The 16,311-nt window shown below is 59.8% G+C and overlaps 4 protein-coding genes across 4 annotated transcripts; 2 read left to right on the forward strand and 2 right to left on the reverse strand.

Annotated features, from left to right (window-relative positions):
* Window positions 1-109: 109 nt before the first annotated feature.
* Window positions 110-573, reverse strand: SPRG_02217 (hypothetical protein; the record flags this gene model as incomplete). The annotated part of the gene is made up of 2 exons (XM_012340768.1): window positions 110-301; window positions 334-573. The coding sequence occupies 2 exons, from the start codon at window positions 571-573 to the stop codon at window positions 110-112; spliced, it is 432 nt and encodes a 143-aa protein (XP_012196158.1).
* A 1,935-nt stretch (window positions 574-2,508) lies between these two features.
* Window positions 2,509-12,017, reverse strand: SPRG_02218 (hypothetical protein; the record flags this gene model as incomplete). The annotated part of the gene is made up of 19 exons (XM_012340769.1): window positions 11,661-12,017; window positions 11,104-11,615; window positions 10,788-11,055; window positions 10,513-10,746; window positions 9,809-10,463; window positions 9,200-9,760; window positions 8,867-9,146; window positions 8,158-8,821; window positions 7,867-8,102; window positions 7,610-7,819; window positions 7,211-7,577; window positions 6,723-7,160; window positions 5,009-6,663; window positions 3,893-4,961; window positions 3,703-3,845; window positions 3,413-3,656; window positions 3,128-3,364; window positions 2,841-3,083; window positions 2,509-2,793 (listed from the first exon to the last, which is right to left on the reverse strand). Exons 1-19 carry the CDS (start codon window positions 12,012-12,014, stop codon window positions 2,509-2,511), a joined length of 8,655 nt encoding a protein of 2,884 aa, XP_012196159.1. The 5' UTR covers window positions 12,015-12,017.
* Window positions 12,018-12,748: 731 nt separating this feature from the next.
* On the forward strand, window positions 12,749-15,323 carry SPRG_19402 (hypothetical protein). The gene is made up of 10 exons (XM_012340890.1): window positions 12,749-13,073; window positions 13,121-13,475; window positions 13,521-13,718; window positions 13,769-14,138; window positions 14,181-14,402; window positions 14,451-14,502; window positions 14,558-14,637; window positions 14,684-14,800; window positions 14,857-14,911; window positions 14,960-15,323. The coding sequence occupies exons 1-10, from the start codon at window positions 12,764-12,766 to the stop codon at window positions 15,220-15,222; spliced, it is 2,022 nt and encodes a 673-aa protein (XP_012196280.1). The 5' UTR covers window positions 12,749-12,763; the 3' UTR covers window positions 15,223-15,323.
* On the forward strand, window positions 15,322-16,270 carry SPRG_19403 (hypothetical protein). Its single transcript, XM_012340891.1, has 3 exons — window positions 15,322-15,673; window positions 15,717-15,850; window positions 15,899-16,270. Exons 1-3 carry the CDS (start codon window positions 15,358-15,360, stop codon window positions 16,229-16,231), a joined length of 783 nt encoding a protein of 260 aa, XP_012196281.1. The 5' UTR covers window positions 15,322-15,357; the 3' UTR covers window positions 16,232-16,270.
* The last annotated feature ends 41 nt before the right edge of the window (window positions 16,271-16,311 follow it).

A 16,311-nucleotide genomic window follows, 5' to 3' on the forward strand; every position in this document is an offset into this window, starting at 1 on the left:
GGTGGTCGTGTGCGTGAAGCACTCGGGGAATAAAGTATGGTTTCTTACGATGACCGCAGTGAAATGCGGTCAAGCGAGCGAGAAATAATAAATATGGCTACTATCGCGTCTACTCTTCCTTCTTGCTTTCCGTGATCGGACGCAGCGGGTACTCGTTCCAGCGCGGGCGGCGCTTGTTGCGCACCATGTGCATCGTGATCGGGATCATCTTGCCCGACACGAGTGCGGACGTCGCGCGGGTCTCCTTGTAGCAGTCCGGAATCTCAACCACCGGGTGGTGCTTCTTCATGAGCGTGTTGAGCTTGCGCACAAACTTGTTTGGTCGCCGTGGACAAGGATGTCGTGCTGGATCAAAAGCTCCTTGAAGAGACGCAGCTTGGTCTCAATGTCGTCGTCCGACGAGTCTGAGAACGAGTTGGACTTGTGCGGCACGCGAGGGCTGCTTTCGCTCTCGCTAGCCGTCTCGTCGTGGTCCATCGGGACCGAGAGTGCCTTCTTGCGGCCAAAGAGCTTGGCCTTGGGCTTCTGTTCGTCGTCGTCGTGACGGAAGATCTTCTTGAGGTTGATGCCCATGGCGGTAAACTGAGGTGAGGTCGGCGAGTTGGGAAATGACGCTCGCAATTGACGGCCCGCAAGCGATGCATAAAAGAGATGGGTGGTGATGTTTGTGCAGCAACCTCGGGCTGCTGCCTGCGACATGCACTGGCGCGTCTAGGTTCCTTGTCACATTTTTCCGAATCGCGACCAGGGATTGGCCAAAATAGAAAGGCCACGTGGTCCATTTGTCCAATGAAAACGCAGCAGTTGCCGGCGTGGCCACAGTATACAAATTGGAAGAGAGTTATGCAGCCACCAAATGGCGCGCGCGAAAATGACGCAAACGGCACATCCCCTTTTTATCTGAAAAAATGTATGTGGCGCAGGCGACCGAATCTGGCCTTGTCGAGGCTACACGCGACATCTTTTGTCCCAATTGTATCTCCCACTTTATCCCAGACCTGTGGTTTATCACCGCTCCATCTTTATTCAAAAAAGACTCGGATGTCGAGTAAATCCCATCCTGGGCCTGCAATCGCCCAACACGGTGAAGGTAACGGAAGATTCTCCTGGCGTATCAAAAGGTGAGTATACCATACAAGACAAAGGCCACTTGGAGCCAAACTTCAACAAGTGCAAAGATCAAGTGGTGCCGATTACACCCCCTTCTGCGCACGGCAGCAGGAGTGTGGTACTTCAATCTCGCAGTCGAGGCGATGAAGCCGTCGAGCGCAGAACCAAGGGGAACCAAACCTCACAGAACGCAGACGCGACGTGATAGCACTGAGAGCGCCCAGCCACTCACTCGATGACCCATTGGTAGTAACACCAGGCGGAGCCTCGCCTTTGCGGAAACTGGATTTCCACGTGGCGTCCTGCAATGTAGACAGTGACACTGGTTGCTGGCCCAGCACAGCACGGCGCCAAAGAGCGGTGCGCTCGACGTGAGAGTGATGGAGTAAAGACAATGGAGCTCTCGTCATTGACGTCGCGTTCGACGATGAACGAGGTGCTTCTTTGGGCGCCGGGCGCCACCAGAGTGACACAAAATGACACTTTGACCATGGGCACCGGAAGTGATCAAGAGGCTAATGCGCGGCAATGCATGCACCGAGGCACGCAAACCAGGTACTTGAAATGATGGGCGCACGTCCGGCATCACTTTAGGCCCTTTAGAGCCAAAAGCGCTCAAAGAGTCGATTTACCGTGCGCAGACTTGGGATGTGGATGCACCGCGTCTTTTCGGCTGCAAGTGCGCATCCTCGCGGTGGTTGATCGAAGCGCCAGCTGGACGCTTGGCTTCGATCCCGTTCGGAGAGGACAGCGTACTTCGTTGTTGAACGACCGCCGTCACTTGCCAGAGCCGGGTGCGAGTTTGAACTTGCGAAAGTCTCTCACTGAGAGACTTTTCCGAACCTGAGTCATGGATTGCAGTCGGATGGCGGCTGAATGGTCCTCGCGCAGCGTCGCCAAGCTGTCATTCTTGCTGCTAACAGCGCTTGGGGCTGGTGCCGGTAAGAATACCAGTACAATTGTAGGCTATGGCTCCCTTGGTTGCAGAGGGAGTAGGGTATTTTTGACAACCAAGCTCGTCAGAATACATGTAGTCTAGTAGTTTTCGGATGGGCACTTCCACCGCAGAGTCGCTAATTGTATTATACAAGGCGCTACCTAGTCTTTCATATTAGTGGTTGCCCCAAGGGAATACTAATCAAATTTCCTTGGTTTCCCATACAAGCCAGTGTCGGATGCACGAGGTACGGCAAGGCAGGCACTTACTTCCTCGTACTCTTTTGCCGTCACGTCACCTCGCAGTGGAAAGGACACTTGCCGGTCAAGCGCACGTTTGCAACCCTCTTTCCTGATGATGGAGACTGTGTTGCGACCGCAGTGACCTCTCGCACCATAAAATTGTCTAGTTGTACGCGTCGGTGGATCTGATTTATGTACACATTTGCACGACGCTTCGGCTTAGGATTTCCGGGACGACTTGAAGAGCTTTCGCCGCGCGTTCGGCGGGCTCGTCTTTTGTGCGCTGCTCAGCGTCGACTTGGCCGGTACAAAGATCTTGGCCTCGCCCGTCGGCGCCTTGTACTCGGGGTGCGTGCCCTTGACGTTGAACGTCCATTGCATCTCGTCCGTGAGGATCACGAGCTGCCCCGAGCACATCTTGCCATAGCCCGTCGGCGTAAACGCAATCGAGAACGACGTGCCTTCGGTGCCGTACGGTGCCAAGATGCCTTCCACCGGGTAGACCTAGTCCACTCGAGTGAGCGATCGACCGTCTGATATATTTTTCGCACCGTGAACGCCTGCGATGAGCCCGCCGTAAACTCGGCCTGGAACGGCGCGGGCTCGCGAAACTGGTTGGTGAGCTTGAACGCGACCGACGACGTCTGGTTGAGCGCCGACTCGATCGTGAGCACGTCATCGACCACTGGGTCGGACGCGTCCAAATGCACGTCAAAGCGCCACATGCCGCCGGAGCGCTTCTTGACAATGAGCCCGACGGCGAGGCGAAGGGGCTTGAGCGGATCGAAGCGCACCTACAAACGTCCGATGATATGCAGACAAGTTGTCTTCAACGTACGAGGTAGACGAGCGGGTCGGTGACATTCGTGATGCGGTCCACGACCGGCGTCACCTTGAGCGTGCGCTCAACGACGCGCGCATGGGGCTCGGGGATATCCCACTCGACCGTGAAGCGTTCGTCCGGCGACACCTTTTCCAGCGCCAAGAGCTCCAGCGACAGCGTCTTCTCGACCGACTCGCGCGCGCGGCACACAAACGAGTAGGCTTTGGGGTGCACGGGCGCCGCCGCAATGCCCTACGAGCAACGTATTGTAGTATCAAGATTGTATCAAGCGCATCGTACGCGAATCGGGTAGACCCACTCGAGCTCCGTGTCGCCTTTGATAATAATGTGCGCGCCGGCCTCCGACACGTACTTCGGCAAGAACGAAATGGGCACCTGGAGCGTCCCAAAGCCCTCGAGGAGGACGTGGGGCTTCTTGAGGAGAATGTCAAACACAGGTGCCCGCGCGGGGGCTGGCGGACGGTGTCGCTGGCGGCTCGGGTTGGCGCTTGCGACGCTGGTACTCGTGCTCGGCACCTTGTCGCTACCGCTAGATCAGACTCTACTGCTGCGCGCTTCAAGAGACGAACCTCTTTGTCGCGAGTGGCGAGCTGACATTCTCGTCGCCCGTCGGGTCGAGCTGCACCATGGTGACTTCGACATTAAGCGCATCAGGAAACGGGTTGCGAAAGGCAAAGAGCGAGCTCGCAGCTTCGCCGACCGTCGCATGTACCTAGAATCACCGCTCATCGTCCTCACTCGTCATGGCCGAGTCCGCACCAGCGTCGTCTTCATCAAGCTCGGTGGCTTGCCTTTGCCTTGGACCTTGTACTCCCACGCACCCACATCCGGGTTGCGAAATGTGATGTCGGCGCACTCAAACTCCGAGAGACTCGACGGCGTGTAGTCCAGGACCGCGGTGTACGTGCTGAACGGCTTGACGACGATGTCGGTGTCTCGAATGCGGTAGTTGCGCGTGTTGCTCAAGTGCACATCGAGCGAAAACGTGCTGTCCATGGGGTTGACAATCGCGATGGGCTGCGAGCACACGTCGCCTACCGCACACGACATGTCTGCGAGCTGCGTCGGCGGTGCGGGCGTTGCGTGCAGTGCGAGCACATAGGAAAACTCGCCGACATCTTCGTTCGTAAAGCCGATCGAGCCAACCGTGCTGCCGGCGACGAGCGGGCAGTAGAGCAGCTGGTAGATGCCGGTCTCTTCTGCATCCAAGCGAAACTCGCTCGGGCCGTAGAGACCCGCTCCGAGGAGGCGGATCGCAAAGGTCACGGCGTGCGAGAGCGGGTTCTGGAGGCTAATCTCCATGCCGACGGCCGACCGCACGGACGCGTGCATCTCGAGCGTGGCCTCGGGCTCGGGCGCCGCGACGCTCGCCTCGATCGTGTACCACGAGTACTCGCCCGTGCGGCTGTTGGTAAACGTGATGCTGCCAAAGTACGAGCCACCGAGGAGCGGACTAAAGAGAAGCTTGTACAACGCCGTCGAGTTGGGGCCGTCGACAGTGATCGTCGGTGGCCCGCCGACATACGGCAAGTCCGACTCGACGCTAAACGACGTGGCGCCGGCCGGGTCGTACCGGTACGTCTGCACTTCGAACTCGTGCGCGACGCTTTGCCGAGCGACGCACGAAAGCACAATGTGCTGGACGGCGAGCGGCTCCTCGCCGACGCCGCCGAGCAGAAACTCAAACACTTGCTCTGTCTTGGGGTTGGTGAGGACGAGGCTACCGGTCTCGGTCACGAGCCACTGCGGCTTGAAGACTAGCGCGTAGTTGGCCGTCTTGCCCGCGGGCACGACGAGCGTTGACGCGCCGGAAAAGACGCCTTGGGTCCTACTCGCACATCGTGACGTCAAAGACACGGAGGCGAGTGCATGTACCCGCTGAGGGTCGCGCGGAGCGTCCACGCTTCGTCCGTCGGGTTGATGATCGGGATCTCTTGGGTAATGGTCTGCCGTGCGGGCGCCGAAAACTCGAGGGTGGTCTTGACGCCGGCATCGTTGACTTTGGCAAGAACCTCGTAGACGCGGATGTCGCTGCCGCAGTTGGCGGTGGACCGAAGGAGGAGCTTGCACGCGTAGAGACCTGCGCCGCGCGGCTGGAAATCGAACGCCACCGAGTTGAGTGACGGGTGCGCCAGTGTGCCGGCGCTGTTCCGGGGCGTGCTGAGCTTGGCTTGGGCCGGCGCGGCGTTCGCATTGGTGGCGCGCTTCTCGCTCTCGAGCGCGCTGTTGCTCGCGGGCTTGAGCACAATGTCACTGGCCGCAAGGACGTAGTAGGGCGAGTTGACTTCAATGTGAAAGTTGGTGTGGTGCGCGTCTTCGCATTTCTTGAGCGACTCGCGGAGCTTGGCCTTGAGAATGCCCTGGAAGCGGTCGATGATGCACGCCAGCGCTTTCGTCAGCAGCGGGTTCTTCACCGGCACGGTGAGCTCTTTGAGCAAATGCGGCTTGTTCTCGCACGTGAATTCGAGCGTCTCGAGCACGGGCGGCAAGTGCGCGGTGCATTGGACTTCGTACATGAACTCGCCCACGTTCTCGTCTAAAAAGAGCAGCTGGCACTTGTACGTGCCAGGCTGCAGCGGAATAAACTCGACCTTGATCGAGGTCGATGCGTCCTTCCGAATCGCAATCGTGTCGGTGGTCACCTCGGGCAGGAAAAACGGCAGCTGCGCATCCATGCAGCCGTCGTCGCTGCCAATCTTGGAGAGGAGCGTGCTGGCGCTGGCATCGTGGCGCGTTGGCGCTTGCTGCAGCACCGAGAGCTTGTACACGCCGTTGACAGGGAACTGATTCTCGATGCTAATCTCCTCGAGCTTGCGCTCATAGAGCGTAGTCTCAAATTGGTAGACGCGGACGGGTTTCCGCGAGTAAATGTTGGATTCCAAGACAAACACCATGGTCGCGGCGCAAGACGGACCGTCGCGCACGGACCGGAACGTCAAGCGCGCCGTGACCGTGCGCGTAAACTTGGGCTTGAAATCGACGGCGAACGTCGCGCTCTTCTCCGGTTCCAGCGTCAGCGTGTGGGCGTAGATGCTGAATTCGCGCACTTGGCCTTCGAGAAACACGTCGTAGACGATGGTTTTCTTACTCGGGTTCTTGAGCTCAATGCTCTTGGTGATCGTTTGCCCCAAAATACCCTTGAACTCGATCGTTGTCTTGGGAATGAACTGAGGCACGTTTTGGTACAGGTGCAAGACGAGCAAGATCGTCGACGGCAGTGAGAGCGAGCAGAGCAACTCGGGCGCGAGGCCATAGTCCAAGCCAAGGAGACTGAGCGCGTTCCGCAGCGACGACGCGTTCTCGAGCACGTGCTCGGGCGTCATCGGATTGCGGTGGAAGCCGTAGAGAGGTCCTGCCTCGGCGGCCAGCGACGGCACGTGCGAAATAAGAACGTAGGAGAGAACGACGCAGTCGCGGAGGTCGGTCTCAATGTCGACAATGAGCCGGGGCTCGGACACCGTGGCCGCTCGCTTGGCGTGGTGGAGCAGCCACTGAATGAGCACCATCTCGGACTCGCTGTAGACGTTGCTCTTGGTGCAGTCGCGCGTCTACGCAGCATTCGAAGGACGAGCGCAAGAGAAGCGAAGACATGTACCATGACGGCGAGTGGCTTGAGCGCCGTCGCCGCTTCGATGCCCGGGAGGTTCTGGAACGACTTCATCGAGACCCGGAACAGCACAAAGCACTTGATAATTTGGTAGACGATTTTGAGCCAGACGTGGACGCTGACGCGGCCAAAGTCCTTCTCGAGTGTCGCTCGACGGTTGGCGCTCGAGTGCGCTGCGAGCGTCGCGCTGTCGTCCTCCATCCAGCGAAGGTACATGTCCATATCGAGAAGCTGCTCCGGACGAAGGTCGTTGAGGAGGGCCCCGTAGCTCTTGAGGAAGCGAAGCAGCTCCGTGTACTGCCCCATGAGCTGCTGCATTTGCTCCTTCTTGAGACCTGAGACGCTCTTGAGTCGCCCGGGCACGCTCTTGCCGCACACGACGTCGAGCATCTCGTAGATGGGCCGGCCCGCGGCCGCCACCTACCGTCTTCTGTCACCAATCATATTTCCATTCGAGGACAATGTTGTACAATGTCTTGCGGAAACGAGACGATGGGTGTCTTGAGAATGTTCATGTTGAGCCACTTGACGAGGAGCGTGATTTCCTCGGGGCGGAGCTCGTGCAACGCCGGCGCATGGTACAGCTTGCCACTCACGTCGACGTACCCCCCAGGGGCGGGGCCCGTGTCGTTGACGGCGGCAGTCGCGCCCTTGACACCGCGTTTTTTGCTCACGGCCGGCGTCACTTGTCGCTTCGCGGGCTCTTTGAGCGGCATGGCGGCGGCGGCCGTGCGCTTGGCGAGCAGCTTGAGCTGCGTTTTCTCGAGAAAGTAGATCGGGTGGCGCGCCTCGACGTCCGTGTAAAAACGTACTCGGCGCGATGCGCGTCGAGAAAAGCTGCGTTCGTGAGGATGCAATTGTCGGCCGACCCGCTGAGGGCCAAGTCAAACTCGTGCCCCTCGGCGTCAAAGAACTCGAGCTTGGCGTTGAACGCAATCGACTTGAGACTGCAAAACGACACGTCGACCTGGATCCGCGGGTTGGCGATTCCGATCGCTTTGCCATCTGGAAACGACACGGTGATCGGTACGCGGTTGAGGTCGATCGGGAGGCGATAGCTCAGATCCAGGTTGTCATATCTACCACAATTCATTCGTTAGTTGCGCCAATCTCATATACGACGAACCCGGTGCTGGTCACAAAAAACGACGTCGACGACGCGACTCCGAGTGGCACGGGCGGCAAGTCGACGCGTGGGACGGAGAAACTTAGGTGCGGGTGGATGCCGTGACCGACCAAACTCAGCGTCAAGTAGGGCAGATCGTCCAACAGCACGGGAATCTCGGCCGTGTACGCCTCGGCCTCGAGCGGAAGGAAGCTGGCGCGCACCGTGCACTTGTCTCCCGCCGCGAGCTCGCCCGACTACTCGTTGCATTAGACATACGAGTACGCTCATGCAGGATGTAAGGATATGTACCGACGGCGCAATGTGAAAGACCGACGGACTCGAGCGCATAAGGTTGGCGAGATCCATGTGCCATTTGATCGTGTTCGGGTCGTCGTTGGTCAGCACGAGCGACACCGAGTACGGAATCTTCCGCGCATTGTCCGTCGCGACCACGCGCTTCTCAAAGTCGAGCGTCGTCACAGAGAAGAGTAGCCGCGGCTTGAGCCCTGTCGCCGTCACGATGCGATCGAACGGGTCGTGGCGCGCGAGAAGACCTTCAAATTGCATTGGAAACGGAAACGCGTGGGACGCAATGACGGTTGGTAGAAAACTGAGCTCGAGCGCCACCGAGGCTTCCGGTGGCAGCACAAGGCGCCAGTTGCGCGTCGGCGTCACATCGGCGAGCGGATCTAATGGCCCAAACACGCTCTGCACGTCGTCGATGCTCGGGTTGAGCGCCTGGGGCATCACGACGTTGAACTCGGGCGTCTTCTCGAAAAGGAGCTCGAGGTGGGCCGGCACGAGGCTGCGGTTCGCGAGCTTGAGCGCTCTCGTCGCGTGCACACCCAGCGTGAGGCCGCCGAACGCAAAGCTCTCGAGCGGCGACTCAAACTCAACTCTGGGAACGACAACGTCGGCGGAAATCGGAATCCGGATCGTGCGGCCGCCGCGGATGCGCACGACGAGGTTGACGCTACGCAAGGGTCAGACGCCTTGGATGGACACACACAAAACGTACTTTTCGAGGACAAGCGGCCGACGAACGTCGAGGCCCAAGAGGAGCTCGGTCGTGTCGGACGGGAGGAGACAGGCTTCAGCTGGTTTGATGCTCACACCGCTCGTCGTGGGTTCAATTTCCGCGTAAAACACGGTCGGGGCCATCGCATTCAAGTTGAGTAGCAGCAGTCGCTTCTCCTTTGGAATGCCCGCGGTCGTGGCGCCGAAGTCGATTTTTTTGTCTTTGATGAGGCACTTGGGCTCGGGCAAGTGCCCAACGCAGTGGATTTGGTTGGTTTTGCCTACGAGTTGATTCGAGTCAGCGGTCCAGGATGGGGTTTGAAGTCGAAAGTACCGCCGTCGACCAGGACGCAGAGCGTTGCTTGGTTCGGGACGCCAATGCGCGGCGCGAACGTGACGCGGACACTCGCCGTGCCACCGGCAGCGATCGCACCGGCGACGGGGGTAACTTCAAACGCACACTGGTCGGCAGCCTCGGGCACCCACCTGTAGTGCGCCTCCGAGTTGCCAGGGTTCTTGACCTGCACCGTCTGCGAGATGGTGGGCGAGAGGTCGGACGCATCAAAGGCAAATTCGAGCACGGGCGTTGAGAGCTCGACGCAGATCGGGACGACTTCGGCGACAATCAAGAGCTTGAACGAGTGCTGGCCGTTGACCGAGTACTGGACGTACTTTTGAAACACTTGCTCGGCGCGCGAGAAGAAGGTCAAGTCGAAGCCCGCGGTCGCGCCTGCGGGGATCACTTGGCTCATCGGCGATGTCTGCTTGAGCTCTTCGTGGTCGTTGTTGAAGTGCAAGGTCACGAGAATGTTGTGCGGGAGGTCGTTCGTGACGCTAAACGATTTTTTCGAGACCGAGTGGACGCAGATGAGGCCAAAATGGATCGTCTTGGGGCCTAACGCAATCGTTGAAGCTCTATATTGGATAGATACGATCATCATACCGGCCACAATCAGCTTGAGCTGCTCGGACGTTAACGTCGTCGCACAGTCTTTGACCTCGGCCTGCGTCACGGGGGCGGCTTTGAACTTGCGCTTGATGAGTTTGTTTTCGTCAAACGCGGGATTGGCGGCCGCGACGCCGCGCCGGCTGTTCTGCTCCGACTGCATCCACAGCGGCTCGGTCGCTTTGGGCAGCTTCATGTCCGGGCCCTGGAGCCCGCCCTGGGGCGCCATGCCCAAGTCGGCCGCGTTCTGGTTGCTGGGCGCTGGCACGCTCTTGGCGAACCGGTCGTGTCGAAACTGCGTCAGGAGCTGGTTGTACGCGTCGCGGTGGTGCGCGCGGTCGGCGAGCTCGTTGACGCAGTACGTTAAATGGGTGTTGTTGGTGCCTTGAAACTCGAATTCGTCGACGGCCGCCGTACCTTCTTTTGCGGCCACTTGGTACGGCGGGACGCGCTGAAAGCTCTTGGTCGGTTGCGCTTTCTGGAGCTTGACGTCGTCGTGCGTCACAAAGTTGAATTTCGGCCGAAAGTCCTGCGGCAGCGCGTCCGGGCCACCGACAAGCGTCTTCTTCTTGGGGCCCACGGACGTGGCCGCGCCATGCACTGGAATCGGAATGTGAATGGACCCGTTTTGGATGCTCAGATCCAGTGCATTCTAGTCCACTCAGCTCTTAGATCTCCGATCGAAAGAAAGAGGCGTGTACGTGGAAGCGGCCGAGCTGCGACGGTACAAAGCTCACGACGAGACTCTGCGACTGGAGCACGTCGAGGCGGCCGCGACACGGCTGGACGCTAAAGTGCGCGAGCTTGGCGATCGCAAAGACGACCGGGAGCGTCGCTTGGTTCTTGATGCTCAAGAGCATGTCGACGCGCGCGCCGGCGGCACACTCGCCAAAGTCAAAGCTCTCGGGCGAGATCGACACGTGCGGCGTCACCGCCTACGCCAGCGTGGCATCGGTGCGATTCTATGGAGGTGTACCGTGCCCGAGATTTCAATCGTGATGTTTTGGTTGAGCTCGGCGCACTCGACCGACGCAAAGGCGCGGAGTGGCCGGCCCTGGGCCTCGAGCGGGTTGTTCTCTGTTACCAGCGACGGACGCCGCATGCGCTGCGAGAGAAGCATGCTTGGCTTGTACACGAACGACAAGAGCACGTGGCCGTATGGCGGGATGTAGCCTTCGGCCGGCATCGCCGTGAGCTCCTTCTTCTTTTCCTCGTAGTCGCCGCCGTCGTCTTCGGGGCTTGCTCTACGCTCGCTTAGCCTCTTACGCGCATGAAGGCCAATACGTGCGTACATTTCATCGCCGGCCCGGAACGGGCGGCCCGTGAGTGAGATGCCCGTCTGGAAACCCACGGGTTGAGGCCCGTTGTTGCGCAGGACCGTGTCGATCTGGCGCGACTCGCCCGTGTAGAGCATCCCAAACGGCAGCATCTTGACAGGCTCGTGGACGAGGCCGTCACTGCTCGGAAACACCAGCTCCATCGTATGCTCGACAACTGTCGCGCTAATGTCGAGAAGCGCGTGCTTGCGGCCTTCGGTGATCCGGATCGTCGCGATCGAGCGAAAGCTGCCAAGGTCCCGCGCCGTGAAGTCGACCTTGAGCTTCGCCTCGCACTGCGCGGGAATGACGCCGGCCTTTGGCGTGATGGTCAACGGCAGCCCGGCCTCGGTCTCGATCAAAAAGTGGGCCTCGCGCGCGCCGACGTTGGCGATGTTGACATACTTGGCCGTGCGGTGCGAGAGCACAACCATGCCGAGATCGATGAGCGAGTCGAAGCGCAGAGCGGGCGATGGCCGGCGTGCCACCTACGACGGTATGAGCGTCCTTTCACTCGATGTGCGGAAGGCCACCAGCGGAATCTCGATCGGCGCGCTGTTTTCGACGAGGATGAGCAGCTTGTCGTGAAGGTCGTCGTCGCTCGTCTCGGGCAGCGCCTCCAACAGGAACGACACGTCAAACTTGATGGCGAGGCCCGGCGACAGCGTCCGCGTCGGGTTGGCCACGAGCGCCAAGTCTTGCTGGTCCAAGAGCACGCGGAAGTGGCGCGAGGCGGGGCGCGTGAGCCGGAAGCGCACCGAGTAGCGGCTCGTGTTCTGCACGCTGAGCGCTACGAGGTAGCACGTCATGGCCTCGACGTCGGCAAACTCGATCGACGTCGGCGCGACCGTGACCATCGCCGCCCGCGACGCCGAGAGCGCGAGCATCGGACCCAAGAAGATACAACTGTGTCGCTTCGAGCGCCGGTTCGTATCCGGATGCGAACCTCCTGTGCGCGCACTTGCACACACGCGAATCCGGATACGAACCCCACGCGGGCGATCAAAAAGATCGCAGAGTTGCCTCGGTGGCCCAATGACCGGGCGCCGCGTCAGCGCGACCATTGCATGCACGTGACAGTGTCCAATGCAAATCGACTTCAACCGCTTCAACATCGCCTGTGCAGCAGTCGTTATGCGCCGGAAGCGCGCGCGTCTGAGCGACAAGCCACGAGCCACGCGCTGCAGCCGACGAACGACTGCAAGCGTCGGGCCATGGCTTTGACCCGAGTACATGGGCATGTAGCAGCCTTTGGTGGAGGCGATACCATGACTGGCAAGAGGTGCTGGTCGATGCATCACTCGCATCCGCCACAGCGGAACGCGCCAGCACCGACCCAGAAGCCTTCATGCACCGCCACTCAACGCAGCAATCCTGTTATAGCTACCGAGTTGTATGTAGCAGTGGGTCATCGTGGCGCCTAGGCCATCATGGGCTACCGACGGCCATGCATCTCGGATGGACGAGCCATGGCGCGCTGCCAGCAAGCATCTGGTTTGGGTGAGGCGCACGGTAACGAATGCGCAATCGGATTGGCTCAAATCCAAAGATCGCGCGCGTGTGATTGGCTCTGGTTATCCGGACCAGGCTGCGCCGGCGGTGGGAGCCATTTGCATCTTTGCGTGGCCGAGGAAGGATGGGGAAGATCATCGACCGCCTCTTGGAGCTGGAGAAGACGGGGACGCCGAGCGTGAGCTTCGAGTTCTTCCCGGCCAAGACGGAAGATGGCGTCTTCAACCTCCTCAACCGCGTCGAAGAGATGGGCTTCCAGCTGCAGCCGACCTTTGTGACCTTGACGTGGCGCAGCGGCTTCAAGGACGAGAAGCTCTGGCTCAAGATCGGCGCGCACATCCAGAACGAGTTCAAGATCGACGTGCTCATGCACTTGACGTGCCACTTGCCGCAGGACCAGCTCCGTGTCATCTTGCAGAACGCGCGCAATGCTGGCACGACGACACGCCATCGTCCTCGCTGATCTCATGCTCAATGGTAGGCATTCGCAACATCTTGGCCTTGCGTGGCGACCCGCCGATTGGCGCCGAGCGCTGGAAGGCCGTGCCGGGCGGCTTCCGCAACGCGGTCGAGCTCATCCGGTTCATCCGCCAAGAGCACGGCGATTACTTTTGCATTGCGGCCGCGGGCTACTCGGAGGTGCACACGGAGGCATGGAACAACCCGAATTTGCCGCCGTCCGACCAAGTGCGCAACCTCGACATGCTGCGCCTCAAGGAGAAGCAAGACGCGGGCGCGGACTTTATCATTACGCAGTTCTTCTTTGACGTCGACAAGCTCTCCCAGTGGATCCGTGACTGCCGCACCGTGGGCATCCGCATTCCTATTCTACCAGGGTACCGGATCTCTCTTTTATATCGCTGGCTCATCGATGGGAACAGGTATCTCCCGATCCAAAACTTCAATTCGTTCCTCAAGTTCACCAACTGGTGCAAGACGAGCGTGCCCGACCACGTTGTCCAGGCCCTCAACTTGATCAAGAATGACGACGCCGCCGTCAAGAAGTATGGTATCCAGCTCGCGATCGATACGTGCCGCAAGCTCATGAGCCAGCAGCTCTCGCTGCACTTCTACACCATGTACGCCACCCTTGTCCCATGCGCGCATGTAATCAAAAATTGCCGTGTAGGAACCTCGCGTCGTCGGTGCGCAGCGTTCTCGAAGGCCTCAACTTGATCCCGCGCCGCCACGAACGCGACTTACCATGGGGCTTGCCCATGCTTCGTCGCAAGGAAGGCTCCGCCGACAAGGTTGAGCAAGTCCGCCCGATCTTTTGGTCCAACCGCGCGTCGAGCTACGTTGCACGCACGTCCGAGTGGGACGACTTTCCCAACGGCCGCTGGGGCGACCGGTCGAGTCCCGCGTATGGCGAGCTCTCCGAGTACTACCTCGCGTACAAGCGGCCCAAGGTCGCCCGCGAGCGCGTCTGGGGCACGCCGCTCACCGAGCAAGACGTCTGGAGCGTCTTTGTCAAGTTTATCGAAGGCTCCGTCAAGACGGTAGAGTCCGAATCTCGCGGTCGGCGTCTGACTTGCGTGTAGCTGCCGTGGTGCGAGCAAGGGCTATCGGGCGAAAGTACCATCATCCGCGAAAACCTGCGTTGGATCAACTCGATGGGCTTCCTCACCATCAACTCGCAGCCGCGTATCAACGGCGCGCCGTCCGAGGACCCGAGCGTCGGGTGGGGCGGCAAGGGCGGCTTTGTCTTCCAGAAGGCGTACGTCGAGTTCTTCGTGCCCCCGCACCTCATGGAGCGTCTCCTGGTACACTTCGCGCCCAACGCTACGTTCTAGAGGCTCATGTACATCTAGGTGGCGCTCAAGGACTACCCAAACCTCTCGTACCACGCCTTCAGCGCCAACGGTAGGTTACGACGGCAACCACCGCAATTCCTTTCTAATGCACCACGCGTCATTAGGAACCGAGTACACGAACGCGCCGGGACCGAGCGTCACCGCCGTCACGTGGGGCGTCTTCCCCGGCCAAGAAATCATCCAGGTAGACAGTGCATGCGTCCTGAGATGGTCCCTGGACGGTCGTCTAGCCGACGGTCGTCGACTCGGCCAGTTTTGCGGCGTGGAAGGACGAAGCGTTCGAGCTCTGGATGAGCCAGTGGGCGTCCGCGTATGCTAGCGACAGCGTGTCCCATGCCGTCATCAAGGTCCGTCACCGTCCGCCACTCGAGGAGGTCACTAAATCTCAAACCGTTGGCCGTAGGAGGTCTACGAGTCGTATGTGCTCGTCAACATTGTCGACCACGACTACACGAACGGTACGCGGCGGTGTCTCATGACGTCATGACGCTAAGAGTCCTGCGTAGAGGACAGCGACATCTTCAAGATCTTTGCGCGCGTCATCACCGAAGGGATGACCAAAGACGACCTACGCGGCCGCGTCCTCGAGCTCGAAGACAAGAACGAAAAGCTGCACGAGACCGTCGCCAAGCTCAAGATCATCCAGGCCGAAGCCAGTCGCGAGCTCAAGGAAGTGCACCAAGAACTCTCGGCCTCGCGCGAAGAGAACAACCGCTTGAAGACGCAGCTCCGCGAGCTCCGCGCCCGCGCCGCCTTGTCCGCGATCTAATCGCAGCCGGACCCCCATTCTCTACGTCGATGATGGCAATCCGGATGCTTTTTGTGTCGATAAAGATCGATCAACCTTCGATATTTTCGTGTTCAAAACTCGAAGCGTCGCAATCTTGTTCCATCCAGACGCAGCATGGCAGACGCACCACCACCGCTCTGCGAGATGCCGCCGGCCCCGAGCGTCATGGACGAGATGGTCGCCGCCGCCATGCAGGCCAAAGCGCGCAAGGACGCGGCGAAAGCGGTCGAGGCCAAGCAGCGCGCCACGTCATTTGGCGGTGGCTTGAAGAAAGGCTTCTTTGCGGCGCCGGTCCGCAAGCCGACACGGAAAACCGTCGCCAAGCCCACGACAGTCGCCAAGCAAGAGATCGAGACGATACGGCCGACCAAGAAGCATGCACTCGAGCTCCCCGAGGTTCAAGCAGCGATGCAGGGGCTCACGACCAACGGTGGGTACGGGCCGCGTGCGCCACGGTTTTATAGCATGCGTAGACTGGATGACGCCCGACTTTATGGACAAGCTTGCCAAGAACCCGAAGCTCTGCATCGCGCTGCAGAACCCTCGGTTCACGGCCGCGATCCAAGAGCTTTCGACCAACCCGGAGAAGGCCATGGCCAAGTATCAAGTACGCCCCTCGGTTTGTATCAAGTGAGGTCGTGACGTGGCTGACTAGCACGACGCCGATGTCTCGGCGATGCTGCGCGACTTTATGCAGTTTATGGGCGCCCACTTCGAGGCGCTGGGCAAGGTCGCGGACGCCGACGCGGCCAAAGCAAAGCAACGTCACGCCCTCGAAGCCGCGGCCCACACGCCACAGGAGCAGGCGCAAGTTGAGCGCATCTTGGGTGACCCCGAGCTCCAAGCGATCTTGTCGGACCCGGACATGCAAGCTGTGCTCCAGCGCTGCACGGCGCCCGGCGTCCTCCTCCGCTACCTCCAAGACCCCATCGTCGGCCCCAAGATCCGCAAGCTCGAAGCCGCGGGGCTCGTCCAGCTGCACCCGTAAAAGCCACTGTGCAAATCAATAATCGCGTGTGTTTTTGCGATATTCTGTCGTACGGATACGATGGATGTATCCGGATGATC

This window comes from Saprolegnia parasitica (assembly GCF_000151545.1).
Source record: "Saprolegnia parasitica CBS 223.65 unplaced genomic scaffold supercont2.5, whole genome shotgun sequence".
Lineage (NCBI taxonomy): Eukaryota > Oomycota > Saprolegniomycetes > Saprolegniales > Saprolegniaceae > Saprolegnia > Saprolegnia parasitica.